The sequence below is a fragment of the Sparus aurata genome, chromosome 13 (assembly GCF_900880675.1).
Source record: "Sparus aurata chromosome 13, fSpaAur1.1, whole genome shotgun sequence".
Taxonomy (NCBI): Eukaryota; Metazoa; Chordata; class Actinopteri; order Spariformes; family Sparidae; genus Sparus; species Sparus aurata.
In genome coordinates, this window is record NC_044199.1 from 3319859 (window position 1) to 3342959 (window position 23101).

At 43.4% G+C, this 23101-nt stretch overlaps 1 protein-coding gene across 2 annotated transcripts; it reads right to left on the minus strand.

The window, feature by feature from the left end:
- Positions 1-1906: 1906 nt before the first annotated feature.
- Positions 1907-21249, minus strand: unc119a2 (unc-119 lipid binding chaperone a2). Of its 2 annotated transcripts, none has more exons than XM_030438430.1 (5): positions 20593-21249; positions 7482-7595; positions 6173-6272; positions 5875-6047; positions 1907-4183 (listed from the first exon to the last, which is right to left on the minus strand). In XM_030438430.1, exons 1-5 carry the CDS (start codon positions 20849-20851, stop codon positions 4071-4073), a joined length of 759 nt encoding a protein of 252 aa, XP_030294290.1. In that variant the 5' UTR covers positions 20852-21249; the 3' UTR covers positions 1907-4070. The 2 variants fall into 2 exon arrangements, with proteins under 2 accessions (XP_030294290.1, XP_030294291.1); XM_030438431.1 differs by having other exon boundaries at positions 6173-6263; positions 20593-21248.
- Positions 21250-23101: the final 1852 nt, after the last annotated feature.

A 23101-nucleotide genomic window follows, 5' to 3' on the forward strand; every position in this document is an offset into this window, starting at 1 on the left:
ATCTGTTAATTGGAAGAACAAAAAGAACATGAGGTCGCTTCCTTGAACACATTTCCCTGAATGTGATGTCATCTTCATCTATTGATCGCTCACAAACAAGCAGCACATTCAAGACAATGTGATTATTCTCAGCGGTGTTGTGTTGAGTGAGAATATCGAGCTGAAATATAATTAACGTAATTGATTAGGACACAATAGAAGTTAAAGGGATATTCCGGTGTAAGTTTAATCCATGGTCTAAATCACCGTGAAACTGTGTTAGACTCCCTCTCGAGAGATCAAGTTAGCAGACCGCTAATTTACGGAGTTTTATCAACCTCAGAAACGACCGCACGACAACAATACACTGCAGTAAATGGATCCAAATATAAACCACCACCAAAAAGCCACAAATAATGCTCAGAACAGCACCAAACTTCAGCAACAGTAGAAATAGGGTCTCAGCACATAGTCCGGGGCATCTAACCTCCGTTAGCTTAGCTGGATTTCTATTGTGAAGCTAAAAACAGACTTCAACTCTCCTCCATCAGCTTCCGGGTCGGGGAAGTCCCGACGCGACGATTACCGAGTGCGGTTAGAAATGCTCAATTCCGTTCTTTTCCCTGTCCGCTCTCGATAATAACTGTTATAAACTGGCAGGTAAGACACATATGAACTTTGATTGCTTTTCCATGGAGTCATAATCATACATTTTCATCCATGAGCCGCGGAACTCTACTGCACTCGGTAATCGACTCGTCGGGACTTCCCGTCAACAGGAAGCTGCTGCAGAAGAGTGGTAAATTTAGTCAGCTTTTCAGTAGAAATCCAGCTAAGCTAGCGGAGGTTAGATGCCCAGGACTATGTGCTGAGACCCTATTTGTACTGTTGCTGAAGTTTGGTGCTGTTCTGAGCATTATTTGTGGCTTTTTGGTGGCGGTTTATATTTGGATCCATTTACTGCAGTGTATTGTTGTCGTGTGGTCGTTTCTGAGGTTGATAAAACTCCGTAAATTAGCGGTCTGCTAACTTGATCTCTCGTGAGGGAGTCTAACACAGTTTCACAGTGTGTTAGACCATGGATTAAACTTACACCGGAATATCCCTTTAACTTTGGGATAAACGTTACTAATGTTAAATATGTCTATTTAACATTAAAACTACACGAGAGAGACGTAAAGCTGATAGTTAGCTAACTGTTGTGCTGCACCAACTCCTGTGTGATCATGTTCCTTTTTAGAAGCTTTGTAATCTGAACTGAAAACAAAATGTGGATCGGTGCATCTTTACACTGAAAGCTGGACACAAGGGAAACTTTGTGCACAGCTTTGTCTTCAGTTAAACAAACTTTGACTTCCGGGAGTCGTATCATCGTGATCCAGCACATAAACCACCCAGGACACCAAAACATGTCGATTTACAACAAGTCCCAGCAACTCTTCGTTCACTATCATAGCTGAGAAAGAAACGCAGCTCGTCTGAACATGTAAGAAGCTGAACCAGCAAGTATTTGACATTTTTCCTTTAAATTGACTGAAACAGTCGTTCACTCATCAAGGTAGTTTCTTCACTTCCACATGTTTTATTTTCAGACTGAGCCAGGTGAGCTGTGTGTTCCCCTGTCTCATGGCATCAACCTCATCAAACTCTCAGTAAGATTAGAAGGACATTTCCCAGAATGCTGAATTACCCGATTAAAAGATGCACTGCAGTAATTAAAGGGACGTGTACACAAGGTGCAGGTGACTCTGACAAACGTTCTTCAGCACCAAGGAAGAAAAACTTTGAGATAAAAACTTTCCAGCAGGATGAAGTGGAGTAGAGAACAGACAGAAAGTGTTTTTCCCACATTACTTTTGTGTTTATGCAGCAGAGCTGTTTGCATCCTGAAAATAAAGAACTCAAGTCGACAGTCAAGACACTGATATTTCAAAAAAAGTCCCATAAATCTTTATTTATTTCACTTTTCTTCAGTCACACCAACATTTGAATCGTCAAAAAACTTTACATCGGTTCAAAATAATTTGTACACGAGTCACAATCGGTCATAAATAAACACATCTGTTCTACAACACATCTGACGTAACATTCAAGCCAATCTGTTTTATCTCTGATTAAGAGTCTCCTCCTGGACGTTTAACACAGTTTGTCTCTTTATTCGCTGTAACTCACAATCAACAACTTGTGCAGGACCCAAAATCCAAAGTCATATTCACATGGCGGCCAGTTTCCTCGAATATCACGCTTGATTTTCGGTATCCATCGTCTTTTCGGCTGCTGATCAATCAGGCGTGATATGATAACGTGTCAGATTAACAAGATAACAGCAGCGTGATGTAATCCCAGCGTCCGAGCGTGACGTCAGAGGAAAATGGCCGCCGTGTGAATGTGTTCAAAGACAATCTGAGTTTTTTTGTTGTTGTGTTGTTCTGACCCGACAGCAGGCTGCAGGCCTTCACAGTTCTGGCTCACATCGTATTTACAGTGTTTGTTTTAAAACACTTTCTGGAGCGACAGTAGAATCACTTTAGTAATCAAACACAAGAGGATCGATCGACTTTCAAGTGCATCAGATCAAATCAGACATTATTTGAAGATGTGCTGGAGAAAAGAGCAGTTTGGATGCTGGATGAGTCGAGTGTGTCATTACATACGGCGAGAAAGCAAAACAGTGCATATTGGACTTTCGAGGCGTCCCGGGACGGTTCAGTCACCGATTCACGGTGTGATCTGTGGAATAAAAGCCCTCCGATAACAAGAGATCAACACACTCAGGTCCTAAACTCACTGGAACGTGTCAGAGCGACGACAACGGAAGCAAAACGAGGCAGAAATCAGATTACACACAAACAAAAAAAGAAAAAGCTACATGAGATTTAAGGGTGATTTATTACTTTAAAGGTGCAATATGTAAGAATTGACCTGACAAACCAGGGCAGCAGATCACCAGAGTGACTGCTAACTGCTAACTGCTAACTGCTGCTGCTGACTGTACTTTGTTTAAACATCCCTGACTGTAGCTATTACTGGTAGCTTGTTAGCTCAGTTAGCCGTGCAGCTAGCTGGACGACCAGGGGAGGTTAGCATGCTAACTCTCGTCGACACTGTTATTTCTTCACATTCTGTCGCTAACGTAAAAAAAAAATCTTACATACTGCACCTTTAAACTTCTGCTACATTCCTAAATCTGACTGAAAACATTTACAAATCCCTTTTTTTTCCCCCTCTTATGAAGCAAAACCTTCACCGGGACACACAGTTAAAGTTTTTAACGACTTCTTTATCAGCCTAAACAAGGTAACATGAGGCCGGGAGAGAACAGTCGGTGCACAGATGACAAAGTACGTTTATGTGAGATCAGCTCACGTTTACACGCCGTCTTGTTGTCGGCTCTGCGGAGAGTTTGTGCTCTGAGCGAAGACAATAAACACACACACGCCCTACGATTTAAACGCACGACTTGAGAAATGAACGAGGAACAAACGGGATAAGAAGCGAAAGTCTGATAAAGTAAACATGGCTCACTAGCGTCTACTGTGCTATCACGTTTTCTGGAGATCTATTCGACCGGTAATCATGCGTCACACCGACAGACGACCATACAAAGTACAGGAACACACACACACACACACTCCATAAAACACACACACACACACACTCACTGAATGGGTTATTTAAGTCCTAAAAACACACGTTTTTAGATGCGAGTGTTGCTCCTAAAACCTACCATGTACAGGAATGAAAAAAATAATTTCTATGAGTATTTAAAGATACGAAGAGTTTTCTGTCTTTTTTATTCATGACGTGGCTAAGAGAGCGAAAAACCAGCTGATGGTTCCTAAAAAGTTGCTGACTCGCTGGTTTATGACGTTACAAACACACTTTGTTACAGCGACGCCACACCGAGCTGCAGACCGCGGGTCCATGTGTGTGTTTGTGTTTGTGTTGTCTACTCTCTCACACACAAACACACACACACACAGATTTCAGTGGACACATCTGCATTTTTCCAGGTGGCGTAGAGAGAGACAGGATGTTAACCCCACCAGCGATCGTCCCTCAGGTGAGTCCGTTGAGTCGGCGAGTCGTCTCTACGTCCCGCCGTTGTACGAGTAGTCCGCCTTGTTGTGCATCACCAGCTTATTGTCCACAAAGTAGAAGCTGTCGGACTGCGTCTCGTACGGGTGCAGGATCATCTCTCTGACTGTGAGCGGAGACAGAAACAGTGTGAGACGCCGTCAAGAAACTCAAACCGACTCCAGCTTCCTTCGTATAGCACTTAGATATCGAGCATTTTTAACTATTTCATGACATCCTTTAAAGTGTTAAAGATACTGTTTTGTCTGACAGGCTCACACTGCACCTCACTGTGTGTGCTCTGAAAGTTGAAATAGTAATAACACAAGTATTTCCCAGGAAAACACTCTGGTGAGGAAGTGACGACCGAACTGACAAACAAAAAACAACGCCGCTTAAAGTGAAACTCTCGCCAAATGGGAGTGCTACGGGCACTTTTACGATAGCATCAAAATCTCTATTTTTAAAACAGTAAGAAGTCTCGACACAACATGAAACTTTGCTGGTAGTATCACCAGGGTCTCTACACATGAACACGAGCATTGAGAACATTGTTTGTGTACACAGAGTTTACTAAAAAGAAGGTTTTTGAACAACTCACGTTAGCAGTAGCTTGTTCCGCTCGCCGCCGTCCTGCCAGTGGAGAAGTGTCGATCTCAGAATGTGACGTAACCTGGAGGACAGTTAAGGTGGAACTACTGTCTTCCAGCAACAACTATCCACGCGAGATCTCACGTGACTTTTCCGGCTTTTGATTTTAGTATTGTTTCTTATATGAGGCTCCTTTTTCAACTTCAAGGTCAATATTGTTTTTCACTGACAACAAAACGACAAATTATCCTGCATTTATATGGAACTAAGCTTTAGGAGCGTTCCACCTTAACTGTCCTCCAGGTTACGTCACATTCTGAGATCGACACTTCTCCACTGGCAGGACGGCGGCGAGCGGAACAAGCTACTGCTAACGTGAGTTGTTCAAAAACCTTCTTTTTAGTAAACTCTGTGTACACAAACAATGTTCTCAATGCTCGTGTTCATGTGTAGAGACCCTGGTGATACTACCAGCAAAGTTTCATGTTGTGTCGAGACTTCTTAGTGTTCTAAAAATAGAGATTTTGATGCTATCGTAAAAGTGCCCGTAGCACTCCCATTGAAAATGAGTTTGAAGCAAAAACGAAAATACGGTAAAGTGCCTCTTTCATCGTAATTATGCTTTTACACGAAGGTTTGACTCATATACATTCACAAATAAAGCCGAGGTTGCTTTTTGGCGAGAGTTTCACTTTAAAGAAACTTAATCCAGAGATTTGGGATGAGACACACCAGATTAAATACAAATCCAACAACTGATACTTTAAGATGGAGTCTGTTCCTTCAATCTATCTTTGCTGCACGGATCAATCTGAAGACAACTGATAGAGAACTGTTTTGATAACAATTAAATGCTTTAGTACAATTTTAAAGGAGAAATTTGCAAAACAAATATGACAGCAGTTCATGCAGCTTCTCAACTGTGAGGATTTGCTTCGATATTAAATGAAATATTTTGGGTTAGCTGGACAAAAGAAGGATTTTGAATTAACCAGCTGATTGTAAGTCTTTGTTACAGCTAATTAGCTGCATCTATAATGTTTTCTATACAGTACAGTCAGGTAGTTTGTAGGAGACAGGCTTGAACACAGATAAGATAAGCTCAGTGCATGAACCACCAGACCTCCACAGTGTTTTCCTAGTGTGTGTGTGTGTGTGTGTGTGTGTGTGTGTATGTGTGTGTGTGTGTGTGTGAGTGAGTGTGTGTGTGTGTGTGTGTGGACTCACTGCTGTCCTCAGACAGAGGTGGGAATTCGTAGATGTGTTCACACGTGTTCTTGCTGCTCGGCATGCAGAAGCCGAACTCAAAGTCGAAACTCTTCAGCAGCTTCTCTCTGAAGTAATGTCTCTCGATCATCCGGAAGTTTTCTATCGGCATGTCTCCGACCGTGAACTCGACGCTGGAGGGACGAAAGACAGAAAATGTGAGTGACATGGAGAAATCACAGGGAGACGAACAAATGGAGAGACAGAGGACGCAGCTGATGTGATCCTTGTAGGTAAAGATTCACACGTTCTCACTTACGTGGCTCCAACTTGCCGCAGTCGGAGGAAAGCGGGGGTGAACTGGTAGCGGACGAATCTGCCGGCGTTCGGGTCGATATCCCTCTTGTCTCCTGCTTTGTCTTACGTAATGATCAGTTTGTGTGAACGGAATCAAATGAAATGACATATTATTAGACAAGGAGGTTTTCACATGACTGGAAACAAGCATTTTTTATCACGACAACAACAACAAAAGACAGAACAAGTTAGAGGTTTATATTTCTGATCGAGTCTCTTTAACTTGTCGAGAATAAACACAGATTTATTTAAGTTAACGACACTATATAGAACGACATCTTTCTGGTTTTAGTCTGTATTTATTTTCAAGCCTGTACTTGTCAGCATTTTGGTAAACTGGCACACTGAAGAGTTTGCAGAATGAGCTATTTATAGTTCCTGTTACAGTTTATGTATGAATAAAACAGCAGCTATCGAAGGATTACTGCTCATGAAAAACTGAAAAACACGATGATTTGTTTTCTATGATCTCCCAGCAGATTCAGAGTCGCTTAATGATGACGGCTTGTCTACTTTAATATTTTATTCATATCTTTATCTATTTCTATTTCACCTGTAACAAAAACAATTTCCACCCGAGGGTTAATAAAGTATCTGATTCTGATTCTGGAGTCTTCAGGAAGTCCCACCGCATCTAAAAATATGTGTATCATGTCTGCTTGTTTGGATTTTACTCAGTTATGACTCAGAGGAGAGAGAAAGTGTGATTTTTATGCAAATTGTTGGTGAAGCACTTTAATTGCCTCCATGAGTTGTGTGTCACAGCTGATGGAGACGACAAACTGCGATAACAACAAACTACAGACACGCACCGACCAAGTGTTTCTGATGTTTGTAGTGTTTCTCGGCTGCTTGTTTTCCTTTTAGGATCACGATGGGAATGTTTTTACTAAATTTTCTATACTTAAAATGAAAAAAAAATCCTTGAGTGTGTCTTACAAGGACGTTTCTGCAGGTTTCTGGACTTGTTTACTGGATGTTTGCATGATGCAGCTTTAAAATTGTTGCACGTTTCATGATTATAACATTTTTGTATTGAACAACAATTCACCAAAACATTCTCAGGCTGGTCACAGTAAATGTTGACTAAGTTGTTGTAGCGGTATCTGCACCGCCATTTTGGATCTAAAGGTCAGCGTGTGACGGCACCATTGTTGTGAATTAAGTTTGGAGCGTTTGCTGCCAAAAGGTTGAGTTCCCGGTCTTGTTCATTGCTGCAACATCCGATTAAATGAAAGAAATCCGCAGCAGCAGTAGTTTGGGTGACTCGCCTGTGGACGGAGGTTTGGTGATCTCAAACAGCACCGTGCCGGTCTCCATGTCTCTGATCTTGAATCTGGTGAAGTCGATGTTGTAAACGTTCTCCGCCGGGCTGCACAGATAATCTGAGACAGAGAGAGAAACAGGGAGGAGGGTTACAGATGAGACTAAAGTACCTGAACCGACATATTTTTGAGACCTATATGCGTTTTTCCTTTTCATGGCTCTGTATACGCTAAAACACGGCTATTACACATGCTGAATTTACAAGAACACCCACAAAATTAAGAATTTGTTAGAGCGCTTCACAAAGTTCATAAAGTTTCTCCGTATTCAACGACTCACAAAATTGAGCGATTTTTAAAGGGAGTCTGGACAGTTCTGTAGGTGACAGCCTGAACCTTAAAGTATGTTGATGTTCAAATTTGCTGTTGTTCTCAAATTGTTGTAAATGTCGCACATCGTTTACTATGAGGCAGTGATGTGCACAACGGGGGGGCAATCGTGGCCCAATTGTTGAAGAACGCGCGCTAAAGTGCCCTCCTGGGAACCAAAACGTGTGCTAAAGTGCCCTCTTGGTTGGCAAAACACACTAAACTGCCCCCTTGGCTGGTTAAAACATATTAAACTGCTCTCTTGGGAGCCAAAATGCACGCTAAAGTGCCCTTCCTTTCGCCCCTGCCCTTCAAAAAGTCTGTGCACGCCACTGCTATGAGGTCATTATATAGGCTGACTTCCTGCTCCTGTGACCTCACAGGGTCGACACCGCGAAAAACAAAAGTACACCAGCATAAAAACAGTAAACAAATGATCTTTACACGCACTAGTTGCACTGCAGTCGGGAAACTGTAATCCTGCACGCTGCTTTGCACTGAATCCTCTCTGTGAACACTCAACAACAGGCTGATGGGGATGAATGACGGCATCGTAAAATAAAAATATTCACACACGTCAAGACAAAATAAAGGCTCCGCAGCAGTCAGCAAAATATTCAGACGAACAATAAAATATACATTTGTTTCCTTCAGTTTTGACTATTTATTTAATGTTTTATTTAACCTTTATTTAAAGGGACAGTGTGTAATATATCAAGTATTTAGCGCCATCTAGCTGTGAGGTTCTACACTGCAACACTCCTTTGCTCACCCCTCCCGTTCTGAAGACGTTGGAGACGTTCCGGAAGCTACGGTGGCCCTGACGGACAAGAAACTCATTTTCAAAATATGGACTCTTTCCCAACAGCGTTGAGTATTTCTACTGATTCAAGTAATGAGGTAAAGATGTAGTTAGTTATTGTTATTGTTAGTGACGAGCGCTTTTGCTGAGCGCCCTCTCATTTCCGCAGTCAAGCTAGCTCTGAGTGAAAACACGTTTAGCCTTACTACGTAGTACCACGTAGTGCTTTGTGTCCCTCTCGGCAGTCCGTAGTTTTTTAAAACCGGAAACACATGGCGGCCTCCATAGAGTTGCCCGTGCTGTGTATATTCAGATAGGTAATTCTTCACTCAGGAGGATCAGTCAGATTGTTGGCAGAGGTAATTGTACACCAATGAGGACTTACTTATGAACGAAGACGTTGATTTGAGTTAATAAATTACTTAAATCGTTACACACTGTCCCTTTAACCAGGAAAGACTCATTGAGATTAGAAATCTCTTTTACAACAGTGTCCGGCCAAGACAGGCAGCAGCATAATAAAACATACACACAAACACAAGCATTAAAGACACTTAGCAGCCAAAACAGCTACAATAATAAAAGCCTCAGGCAAAACATCTGCAGCCAGATGTTTCTGCCTCCAGGTCATCCAATTTCCCCTTATTTATCGAACTAATCGACAGCTAATATATTAGAAAGCTCCATTTTAAGTGGACACACACACACACACACACACACACACACACACACACACACACAGTAAGAAAGGGAAGTTATTTTTACTCCTCTAATCCTTCCTGCCCTCACCAGGCGGTGTCACTGCTTATCAGCCGTCCCCAGCGGAGCAGACACTTCCTGCCTGATCCGATGATGCCACAGGCCGACATGTGTAGCTGCAACATCTCTACATTATCTCCACTGAGGCTCCCCGTGCTGCACATGAGCGCACGTGATGTTCGGGGATGATGAATGAATAAATGTACGTAGAACAACATTGTTTCATCGGTGCAGGTCTGAGCGGCTTCGTGCCGTAATCGTCTTTTAGCTCGCTGTCTGTTTGTTCTGTCTCACACACATGCGTCGTCCTCTGAGAGTGAGACAGCCACATCTGTCTGCTCGCCACATCTGTCTGCTCAGAGTCGGCAGTAAAACAGAGGAGACACGGACGCCTCTCCGTTCAGAGGGGGATAATTGAATCTCTAATGATGGCAGCTCTGACTGGCCAATAAAACCCAGCAGCTGTTCTTCATGACACATCGACAGCCGCGGCCTCCCACCAATAAACGTGACAACTTGATATTTCCAGATGTTCCCATCAGCACCCAGCTGTGCTTTCATGCATGTCAGTGTTTCATGGCTTCTTGAGACTTGGAGCTGTTAGGAGCTGGATTGTTATTCCCCATATTGTACAGTTTTGGGTGAACTGACCCTTTAATTACTCAGCGGTCACAGCTCCTGACAAAGAGTGATCGGCCTGAGACTCTTTTATATGTTTTCTTTAAACTTATCTCTGTGTACAAGCTTTTGGAAGAGTTTAATATACGCTTTTATTTAGAATGTTTGTTTTACCTGCTATAGAAAGGTGCTACATTACATTTTTTATAATAACTTTTGAAAACAGACTTTCTATAGGATTTCACAATTGAGGATAAAATGAAAAGACACGTACTTTGGTGGTTCCAATGTCAATAAAAAGGTCAGAATTATTCAGAAAAAATCATAAAAATGTTTATAAATATGTCGACACGCTCTTCAGACTCACAGTTCAGCAGCTGAAACCAGGACAGGTGTTTTCAGACGCGTGCACCGACGTTCCCACTCTGCTGGAAACTGAAGAAACATGCTGCTGTTTTTATCTCCAGCAGCCAAAATGACACGGAGAATAATGTCAACAGTGCGCACGTCGATACTGTGCGCCTTCAGCTGCAGTTCCTGAATGTGAAATGTGAACGAGGTGATATGTAGGTCAGGATCATTCAGGATGAAAGTGTTTTCAGTCACCTGTCTGCTCGGCTGTTTTTTCGGTTCCCCCTTGGGATGTTTATTATTCCTACATTTATTCTCCCGGGAGGATTCTTTACAACCCTCCCTGCATGTTGTTGTTCGTGTTTATGTATTCATGCTGCGGCACCGAAGAAGAACCGCAGCCTGAAGTCACAGCGTGTTGTCAACACCGGTTACTGTACGAGCTGAGGGCTCCTGACAGAGCTGATCTGATTCGTGGAGACGCCGCGACGCCTTTGCTCCTCTGTCAGTCTGAACGCTGAGGTCGGCTCTTCTCGACTCATCAGCTCCGTATGAAGAGCTGAACACGGCTGCTGCGCAACACCTGAGGCCGGATTCTGTCTGTTCACACTCGTGAACTGGTATTTATAATAGGGAGAATATGCAGCGTGTGATTAGGGGCGATTAATCATTGATCGATTAATCAAACAGTACAGCAAACAAAGATGGGAACAAAAACGACAAAATGCATCTTGACACAAATTAAAAATACATGTGCGCATATTTCTGTCTTCAATGTACACACACACACACACACACACACACACACACACACACACACAAGAAACATGTGTGTGTGTGTCTGTCGTGTCTCTGTGTACATTTGTGTTTGTGTGTGCTCTCACTTCGCCTCACAAAACCTGAGGTGTTGTTGTAGAACACACGCAGTCTGTTACCTCAGGTCACATTTACACACACACACACACACACACACACACACACACACACACACACACACACACACACACACACACAGCCTGTGGGGATGTGTTGACTCTCACAGCCCAGACGGAGAGCTGACTGTGACGAGCTGGAGTCTGTTTGTGGCTTCATTAGTTTCTACACATCCCCACAGGCTGTGTGTGTGTGTGTGTGTGTGTGTGTGTGTGTGGGTGTGTGTGTGTGTGTGTGCATTAGTGTGTTTAGGACTGTTTTGACCCAAAGGTTTGGTTGAAGGTTGAAGTGTCAAGTCATGAGGCGACACACTAGGACGACCATCAGAAGTTAAAACAGGAAGCTCGTCTGAAAACCACTTCTTCAATCGTAATCAGCGTCAGCAGCTTTGACCAAAGTCCCGCCGCGACTTCAGACTTCACATCCTCATCACTCGACACGTTTCTGCCTTCAGATCTTAAAACCTTCACTTATAGCGGCGACATGTCTTGTCTGATGGGTACAGTAGGATGTGTTCTGGTGATGTTTTGGTGCCTGTCTGCTCACATGAATGCCGTTCTACATATTTCCTACTGGATGTCGACACAGAGGACTAAATTATATGAAAAGACGACACCCACCCATCCACGGTCTGTTCACCCTGCTGCCATCTGACAACAGATACAGAAGTATCTGCTGCAACACCACGAGACTACAGAGCAGCTACAGAGCACTCCATAAAACAGATCCCATTTTTAGTTAGCCGTGCAGCTAGCGGTCATATTAGCTGTTGGTCTGTCACTTCAGGGCTAGCTGGTTAGCATGCTAACTTCAATGGATATCTCTGCAACACACTACATAGACATCCAGTATGATCAGAACTGTTGTTTCTTCTTTTATTTTTTTAATGCTTTTAACAAAAATCTTTCCGTATTGCACCTTAAAGGGACAGTGTGTAATATATCAAGTATTTAGCGCCATCTAGCTGTGAGGTTCTACACTGCAACACTCCTTTGCTCACCCCTCCCGTTCTGAAGACGTTGGAGACGTTCCGGAAGCTACGGTGGCCCTGACGGACAAGAAACTCTTTTTCAAAATATGGACTCTTTCCCAACAGCGTCGAGTATTTCTACTGATTCAAGTAATGAGGTAAAGATGTAGTTAGTTATTGTTATTGTTAGTGACGAGCGCTTTCGCTGAGCTTCCTCTCAGTTCTGCAGTCAAGCTAGCTCTGAGCGAAAACGCGTTTAGCCTTACTACGTAGTACCACGTAGTGCTTTGTGTCCCTCTCAGCAGTCCATAGTTTTTTAAAACCGGAAAGACATGGCGGCCTCCATAGAGCTTGCCCGTGCTATGTATATTCAGATAGGTAATTCTTCGCTCAGGAGGATAAGTCAGATTGTTGGCAGAGGTAATTGTACACCAATGAGGACTTACTTATGAACGAAGACGTTGATTTGAGTTAATCAATAACTTAAATCGTTACACACTGTCCCTTTAAAATCAGCCTCGTTACTGCTGAACTTTGTATCTGTTCCCCTCGTGGTCATCATGTCCGGTGCCCAGGTCGAGCTCGTCGGTGAGCAACTCATCACATCAACATCTTCAGCCATTAATTTTCATCCTGTCACCACCACCTGTGTTAAGGCTTCATCACAAGACTCATATTTCTCATCTGAGGCTCACACAGCAACACAAATATCATCTATTCACTCAGAATAAAGTCGCTCCTGATTGAAATGCTGTATGTAAATGATAAAAGCGACATCACCACACTGAATGAATAATTCACCAAAGTCAACCCAAAGAGCAGCACGCGGCGAGAAAGAGACGCGCCAGAGAATTAATTAAACTTTCAGTCCTTCCTGTCCACTTCTGCAGACGTGTCAGGACTCCACAGCTCAACACAAACTGCACCACATGACCCACATTCAGCCAAAATAAACAGTCCTGCGCTCGTTTTAGCAGTTCACCCAGATAACGGTGGGACAGGACGGATCTTAGAAACCTTCCAGTAGGACGATTTAAGATCGCCGCCACATGAAACCATATTAAAGGCTCATAAACTTTTAATTACAGCTGACAGTCATAATGGGATCTAGTTCAGGCTGTCCCACTGAAGTTTTCACCTCACTGCATGTAGGATAGAATGATGTGTGTTTTATTTACAGTCTGGGCGTATCAAGTGAAGTGCAACCCGACAGTGAAGGTGATGTGTGGACCTGAGAGGACACCTGAGAGCAACAGGCCACTTAGATTCAATCAAGCCTAATGCAACATCAAACATCACCAACCAGATCTGCGTTATATTGAACCCACTCATCAGGATCCAACTTTATTCTCTGGAAAATTATCAAAAATGTCGAGACAGCAGGATATTTTTGAGCACATACCTCGATATCGATGTTATATGATTGTTGGGATGATTATTTTTCATTATAATCATGATAATGTGGATATATAACGACTAAGTGGGTAAAAGTAAGTATTAAAACAAGTAGAACAGTCGGATAAGTTCAGAAAAGCTTCTAAACCTGGAAAAGAAAACAGGCATGTAATATCATAATGTAACAATATCCAAAATGACGACATGTCTCCTATCAATATATTGATACCATATCAATATATTGATAACCGGAGAACATAGCATGATGGGGGAGTCTTCTATCTGCCAGCAAATTAAGCAATAAAAATAAGCTTTATACAGGAATAAGATAGAGATATAGATCAAATCTTATAAACGGATTTCATTCCTCAGGCTGAAATGAGCATTTGGCAACAAGTTTGGTCAGTTAAGAGACTTTGATGAACACTCGTACATAAGTAAGCATTAAAAGAAAGAGCAAAGGATTCAGGCTGCAGGTTACAAGCTCCCCTTCCGCTCAGTCAGTGCTCCTCGACCACAACACCGTCATCTTCTCTCCTATCAGCATGTAAAACACACATTTTGTTTCTCCTGCCCTCTCGCTCACCTCGCGGCGGCTGACAGGTTGAAGAGCGTCACACGTGGACGGAAACACAGCTGATTTCCACTCGTCACGTCTCGACGAGGGTCCTCAGACTCTCACACAGACGCCAACATGTAATTCTCTCTGCAACGTGACAATAATCGCGGCGCCGCTGTGAGAAACGTGTCATGAAAGCACCGAGTTTTATTACTTTATGTATCACATATGAACACGCTGGTGAGAAAAGGCAGGACATAAATGTTTTATTAGCTACATTTTTATGTATATTTGAGTCTCTCTAACTGTGATTTCACTGTTTTTACATTCAAGCTCAATATATAATAGTCTTTAGTTATTTAGGGGATCCTTGACACAACCTGCTACAAAGAGAGCCGCGCCAACAGTGTTTTGAAATATTGATTTCAGTTTTTAAAAACATCCAGCATTGGCCGAGCACAGGGCCACTACAGGACGGTAAAACACAGTGATGGAAATATGAAATGAAGGGCCTTTAGTGCTTTGGTCTGTCTTAATAAAAGGGGAGGAGGAAGGCACTTGGGTCCAGCACAGCTCACAAGGTCTAATCCGGTTTAGTTTCATGTATGAAGGCAAATCCAACTAATCACTCGAGGGAGGGAGCAGCGTCGGGGGTGTGTAACCTCGCTAACATTTGGTTGTGCCAAATTACAGGAGGAAGAGGTGCGTTTCATCATCACTTTATAACTTTTTAATTAATGTGAGAGCTGGAGGAAGATTTTGTAAGCCTTTGCAAAACATCCTGCAGATCAAAAATGCAGAAGATTGTTTTTGGATCGATACGGTGGTGATACAGAAAAAGTAGCCAAAATAGCGACATGGCTCTGCTGATGGCGGCGGCAGCGAGATACCTCCGCCAAGTCCGCCAACGGTCCCCTTTAATTCAGTCAGGTCTGATCCATATTTAAATCTGCAAGATCCAGATCAGATGTACTCACTCACAGATACTGTCCACCTTAAAGGGACAGTGTGTAACGATTTAAGTAATTTATTAACTCAAATCAACGTCTTCGTTCATAAGTAAGTCCTCATTGGTGTACAATTACCTCTGCCAACAATCTGACTTATCCTCCTGAGTGAAGAATTACCTATCTGAATATACACAGCACGGGCAAGCTCTATGGAGGCCGCCATGTCTTTCTGGTTTTAAAAAACTACGGACTGCCGAGAGGGACACAAAGCACTACGTGGTACTACGTAGTAAGGCTAAACGCGTTTTCGCTCAGAGCTAGCTTGACTGTGGAACTGAGAGGGAGCTCAGCGAAAGCGCTCGTCACCAACAATAACAATAACTAACTACATCTTTACCTCATTACTTGAATCAGTAGAAACACTCAACGCTGTTGGGAAAGAGTCCATATTTTGAAAATGAGTTTCTTGTCCGTCAGGGCCACCGTAGCTTCCGGAACGTCTCCAACTTCTTCAGAACGGGAGGGGTGAGCAAAGGAGTGTTGCAATGTAGAACCTCACAGCTAGATGGCGCTAAATACTTGATATATTACACACTGTCCCTTTAATAAACCTGATTTTTTTTTTTGTATTATTCCCTAAGAAATGAATGACAAATAAAGGAAAACACCCTGAAGAGAATGATCCTGTTATCTGAAACTGCACCATTATGGACTGAGACGCATCCTCCATCCAAGTTTAGTTGAAATCCATTCAGCAGTTTTTGTGTAAATCCTGCTGACAAACCAACAAACAGACACGGGTGAAACCATAACCTCTGAACAACGACCGGCATATATGGTAATCACGTTGTCCACGATAACAATAGTATCAAAAAAACAGTGATTCTGCAGTAATGGATACACTGCAAGACAATCATCTAATTAAATATCATAATATCTGTCGAACTGAAGAATAGAAAATACTCCTTAAACCGACTGCAACTTGTCCGCGTGTTTTAATAAAAGCATCCTGTTTGGCGCCAGCTTATCGATAATTGTATCTCAAGATGAAGTTTCACAATATATTTCCTTATGAATATTTAATCTCACTCTTAGTTAGCGTGCTGATGTTGGCGTCTCAAACTTCTGCTCGGAGGACTTTCAGTCACCGCGACCTCATCGCAACAATGAAAAGTTAAAAATCCAACAACTCTTAAAAACTCTTGACTTGAACGCAGCACTCTAATTGTGTTTGAGCGTTAACATTAGTGTACAAAAATGTAAATTAACGACACTAAAGTTTTACGTTCGGATCGTTTGAGATGCTCCCGTGATGCAAACGAGGTACAAGATTATTGAATTCTGTAAAACTGGAGACGTTAAGTTTTGGGTTTTTTGTTTTGTCAGTGCGTTTGCAGGTGTAGAGGAGCAACACATCTCGTCGCTGACTCACTGACCTGGTTTCACCTGTTGATGACCGCAGCGTCATGGCAACGGTGCTGTGGTAAAAATAGTGGTTTTAAAATCAGGGACAGTGAGTTTCAATGTCGAACCGCAGCTTACAGCAGTTACACATCAGACTTATGTTTTACTTTTCTCAACAGAGCTTTAAAAGTGTTGTGTGAACGTTGGAGTCAGTTCCTTTATTATATGACCCACCTGCGTCGTCTTACAATGATCCTGACAAGCAAACAACCTGCTTTCATCACCTGACAGCCCATTTAACTCCACACAGCGCAGAGCGTTTAACTGCATCACATCTGCAGCACTTTGAGTCTGAGTGGGTTATTTTAGCTCTGGATGCTTAACAGACCCTGTGGGTTGTAAAACAGAGTTTGTGCTCTCAGATCATCACTCGGCTATTTAGCTTTCCACACCGAAGGCCTCACCAGTCACAGTCTGGTTCACACAGTTGTGTTTAATGCTTCTGACAGCAGGAATACGTCTCTGCACTGTGAATCCTTCTGAAGACACTCAGGAAATGTCATCTAAAGCTGTGAAACTGCATCAGCGACCTCCAGGATCGATGACATTTAGCACCGAAGTTGAGGTTGTGGGTTAAATTTCTGTCATCTATTTCAGAAATTGACCCCAAGCAGAAGCAAATCAATGTTTAAACAGCTGTTAACACACAAACTGTATCTACAGAATTCACCCGTGTCTGATTGGCTGGTGTGTGCCTGCTAAAATTGAATATAGGAACAACTTTGACAGGAAAAAACTGCCAGCAACACTCACAACAAATCCTTTACACTTCAAGGTAAACCTGCTAAAACTAACTGGCAGTTAAATAAAAACAGATTACCTCTTCATCTTCTTCTTTCACTGTCCAACCAGTCCGCTACCTCACAGGAACTACTATTCTCATTAGCAATAAATCTGGTAATCACGTTAAATGTCAGCTTGTCTATTAAAGCGTAAACAAGCAGCAGATCTTCACACTTGAGCAGCTGAAACAAGAGAGCTTTCTGAAAGTTACTGCAGATTACTTTCAACCTTTTTCGGATTAAACGATTGGATTTATCTCATCTTCACTCCTGTTTATCAACCCGACTGCAGCAGCGATCCGTGGAGCTGACCTGGTGTTTACAGACGAGATGTTTAATGTTTTATTCACCTTAAATTTAGTCTTATTCGCCGACTTCTCTATCCTGAACTCGGCAAAGTGGCAGCGACGTTACCTTGACTTTTGGATTCCTCTGGGTTTGAACATTGTCGGTATGCAGCACAAATCAAACTGAAGCAAACTGTTTGTTCTGTCATTGAAAGAAACAACTGTCTGTCTTGCAGCTCTGTTTCCACACTGACACGTCAGATTAAGATTCAGTTAAGAACATAAGTTTGGATCAGATCAGTCGACTGAGCAGAAAGCCCGTTCTGTCTAATCTTTATCAATCTCAGCAGCCTGCTTTGAGGCACAAAATGATTCTGAATCACTTTGAAGTCACTTTTCTAAGAACATATCTGAGAACAGACGTGTCAGTGTGACGCCTGTGATCCAAACATCAACCCCAAAACAAGTCTTTTTGGCTTTTTTGACTCGGGATTGTCAGAGCTGAGCCGTGCTGAGTGTTGTTGGATGTGTATCATCCTCACTCAGAGAGGGAATCAATTTCAGCCACTTGAGAGCGAGGAGCATGAAAAACAGAGACAGGCGAGTCGCAAAACAACACCAGGGCTGCGGCTGTCTCCTGCTTTGTTTGACCGCAAGTAACGGTGTCAAGCAAGTGTGTGTGTGTGTGTGTGTGTACATATGTTTTGTGTGAGTCGTCAAGTGACAGCACATCCACACTGTTAAACAGGTGAGCAGAGGAGAGTCGAGGAGGAAGTGTGTGGGAGAACAGAGACGCACGCTCCGCCGCCTGTAACCACGGGGAGATGCCTCACGTTGCCGTAGTGATTCAAGCGTGTATCCATGTTGCTGTGGTGATTCACACATGCCTCCTCTCGCCTCGAGCGATGACGCTGCGAGGCAGGAAAGTGAGACTTTCCAAGACCATAACAATGTCCAGCGTGGGAGACGGAGTCATTATGTTCCTGCACGCGTCGCCGTGCAGCCGGACAGCGATCCCTCACTCGGTAGGGGAGGAGGAGGATCACTAACGAAAGACTCTCACACGCTCCTCTGCTCCCGTTAAAGGACAATTAAAGATACCGCCAGACTTCACGGTGACAGTCAGTGAAAGAGGAAGCTGAGCCAAAGGATGTTCCCGCAGCTCTTCCTCTCCTCAGTAAGCTGTGATTACGCTGGACAGGACAAGCTGCATCTCGTTCCTCATCACCACTTCCTGTGTTATCTCCAGCTACCGAGTAATAAAAATAAGAAACAAACAAGAAGATGAAAAGCAAACGTATCCTCGCTCACAGTCACACGTGCGAGTGTGTCCAGTAAGGACACTCATTCTGCTTCAGCACGTGTAAAGAAAGAAAAATATGTGACCAGTGCCCAAACGCTTTTTTAATTAGCCAGGAGAAAATCCGACACAGCGTTCGAATGTTATCACGCCAAGAATCGTAACATCCCTGTAACCGTGTTGTGTAAGTAAGTAAGGTATTATACTGACCTTTAAATAGTCAAATACCCTGCTGGGCCACCTGTTAGCTAACTACTGGTTTAAGAGCTGAGTTGGTGATAGATGTGGGCGTTCCTGTGCACATAAGAGCTTCCTGGCTGCTATTCCGTCCCTGAGTTTCTCTATAAGAGGCTTGGTTGAGATTTACAGGTGTGACATAATTAAAAAAAACAGCTTCATTAAGTAATCAGCAGCTTCCTTTGGTTGCGACATTATGAACGAGCAAAGCGAGCTAGTTCTGAGACCTTCAGCGCTGAAAACATTCATCACGTTTGTTTACGAGTGAATAAGCAGCTCCACATCTACGAGTTTCGAGACTTTCCCTAAACATTTCTTTTAGTGACACAAAATGGAAATCACCATGTTGCCACAGGAAGACCCTGACTCGTATCTGTGGGAGACAGCATGCTAACCAGCTAGCCTCGGCCCCTCTTGGTCCGAAGCTTCTGAGCTAGCCGTGTCAACATGACGCTCCCCTGGTCGCCGTTAACTGCACGGCTCACTGAGCTAACTAGCTAACGACAGCTAAAGCTACTCTGAGTATTGAGGTGGCCTGTTACATATTAAGTGTAATATATTTTAGTGGTAGAATGTTAAGGAACAAAATTCAATCACCAGAATAAATAAATTAATTAATTAATTAATTAATCCATCACAGTAAAGACAGAATATAATATATAGCTACATAACAGTCACAGAGGCTGTTTTTGAGCAAATCAATAACACACTAAGACTTTTAATTGTAACTGACTTTGACATTGTGGTACTTCTGTATATTCTGTACTTACTTGACGGACATTATTGCTATTTATACTCAGGTAAAGTAAAACCACTGATGACATAATAAACTTCAACTACAGGTCAGTTAATAAGGGTCCTTCAGCAAAAAAAAACCCAAACAAACTGAGATTTTGGAGGACGAACAGAGCAGAACAAGAACATGACACTCAAATAACAAAAATAAATGTGTTGCATTATCTTTAGGGACTAAATTCAGACATGTCAGCAGTGAAAGCCTCTCACATCCAGGCTGTTTGAAGTTTGACCCCTCCGTCACCCCGTCACCTCCCTCTGCACCCCTCTCTGCTCACTCAGAACCACCTGAACTGAACCCACTCAGGTCCTGCAGCCTTCAGCCTGCACACATGGTGCTCCATCACTCAGCACCTCGGCAGGTTCCCAGGGCTCCTGCGGTGCACGACAGACAGGTTGATGCTGTCATCGGGCCTGTGTGCATCACATAAATATGAGGGGACACGGTAATGACGTGATGCATGACTCATAGAGGAGCTGGAACATTTTCCAGCACCTCCGTCCGAACCGACGCGCTCGACGCAGCAGCAGCAGCAGTGAACTTACTCTCTGTGATCTTCTGCAAGCCCAGAACATCCTCCGGGGTGATGACCGCGCTGGCGAGCAGGTCCTCCTCCGTGGTCACCGGGACTCCCACGTCGGTCGAGTTGCAGCCTTTCTTCACTTTCATCGCCGCCGTTTGCTTCGGGCTGCCGGTGCTGCTGCTGTCGGTGCCTCCGGTGTCTCTGCCTGGATTATCTCCGGCAGGCTTCTTAGCGCTTGACGGGTCCTGGCTGTTGCCTCTGCTGGTACAAGAATAGCTCATTCTGCGCTCCTCCTCCTCCCCCTCTCCTAACCCAGGGCTTCCAAGATACAAAACAGTTGCCTCCCTCTCCCTCCCTCCCTCCCTCGCAGAAGGATGCACAGTTGCTGTCTGTTATCCGGTGCTTAATTCAAATCCGCTTCGTCTTTACGAGCCGGCAGTCTGTCCTCCGCCTGCAGCCGGCCGCGGCTCCTCGGCAGCGCGCAGTGTGCGGACGCAGCGCCGGGCTCCTCTCCGCTGCCTCTCTGGCGCAGCTGCTCTCTCGGACGCTGTCTCGCTTGTGGCAAGTGAAGCTGGAAGTCTGTGGGAAATAATCTGCTGGGTTTGAAACTGAAAAAAAGAGGCGGCAGATGGCCGCTGCTGTCAAGGAGGAGGGGAGGGGAGGGGAGAGGAGGGGGGAGGAGGGGGGAGTCTCAGCCGCAACCGACGATTACGCGTCCCCATCCGGCCTGTTGGGTCTGTTCAGTCTGACTAGTGCACACATGAAGGTGAAGTTACTCACAAACAGTTCAGAGAGTTCACCTGGACAAAGACACAAGAGACTGAGGCACAAACATCAGGCCTGCAACAGGTGCTCGTGAGTGATTGGATAATTGGTTGAGCAGGATTTCTAATCGATTGGATAATGAATCCGAAGGTGGAAGTTGCCATAACAAATGTCCAAGTGCCCATTGTTGTCCCATCAGCCCCATCTGTTGCAGATTCGCCTTCCTTCAGGTTCCCCAACAAGCAAAAACACAAGCAGCAGACAACTCAGCGACTTGAATAATGCCAAGGTTTACTCCATGCAGCAAAAAGTAAAGACAGGAATCAAACTCCTGGTCCGTCTCAACCTTATGCACTTTATGAGCTACTCATCAGCTGTCTTACATACAATGGTTTGATTATCAAACCTTTGAATATGAGCCTGCATGATGCTAAGTAGCTCACCTGCCTCATTCAAGGTTACTGTGGTTGAGTTGAAATCCTCTCTGTTCCTTCTGCTCCACGGACTAAAATCTGTCCGCCGTCGTAAAACCTTTAATTTTGAACCACAAGAAGTTCTCTGGACGTCTGAAGTTGAAAAGATCATCATTACATTGTAAAAACTTCAGGATGTCGCTCAGTGAACGTCTGAAGAAAACGTTCCCTCTGGCTCTTTTTCTCTCTCGTCACAGTGCTGCGATGCTCAGTCAGGTTAGGTTTAGGCAAAATAAACAAACATCTGGTCAAAGGTAGGAAAACATCATGGAAGTGAATCAAGAAGAATTGAGGAAACTAATATCCTCAAACTTACCAAGTAAAGTAGACTAATAATTTTAAGTAGTCTTAGGTATTTGACAATCTGGGAATCAAAACTGAACTTTTCTTACAAATAAGACCTTTATTAATCTGCTTCTCTCTGTGATTCTGAGCTATTTTTAAAAGTAAAGCCAACTTTTTAAATTCACAGTGTGTCCCGACTTCCTGGTAAAAAAATATCTGGATTGGCTGGAAATCGTCCAAAGTTCTCCTTAAAAGTATTTAGTGGTGTCACACTTAGGCTCAAGACTCAAACCCAGAGAAATCTGTAATTTTATTCAAACATGGTGCGTTTCATTTGGTCACCTTTAGCTATAACGTCCAGGAGTGAGTCAGAGATTCAGAAAATATGACAACACATAACACGATTAACTCTGAAATACGTCGATTATTCCGTGAACATTTCTGCCCGAGTCACTTCAGATAGATTTTTATCTGCAGTGGTGGTTGTTCAGAAGTGAAGACAGAAACTCCCATGACCCCTAAATATTTACGTCTTTTGTTTTGTTGTGTTGAGAAACCCCTGGAGGCTGGATTTACATACTGTGCATCTGTGCAGACCAGTGAGTTGAAAACATCCTGACCTCGAGGAGGAGGTGATTCTCTTTCTCAGAGCTTTAGATTTTAAATCCTGTTCAACCAATTATCCAGTGACTGTACACGTGCTCTCAGTTGACAGCATATGTGTTTCATGCCCTTTGCAAAATTTGGACTCTTCTGAAGACACAGTGATGTTGCTGTTTTTCTTGGTTCACGTTAAAGGGATATTCCGGTGTTAATTTAATCCATGGTCTAAATCACCGTGAAACTGTGTTAGACTCCCTCTCCAGAGATCAAGTTTGCAGACCGCTAATTTTTAGTTTTATCAACCTCAGAAACGACCGCACGACAACAATACACTGCAGTAAATGGATCCAAATATAAACCGCCACCAAAAAGCCACAAATAATGCTCAGAACAGCACCAAACTTC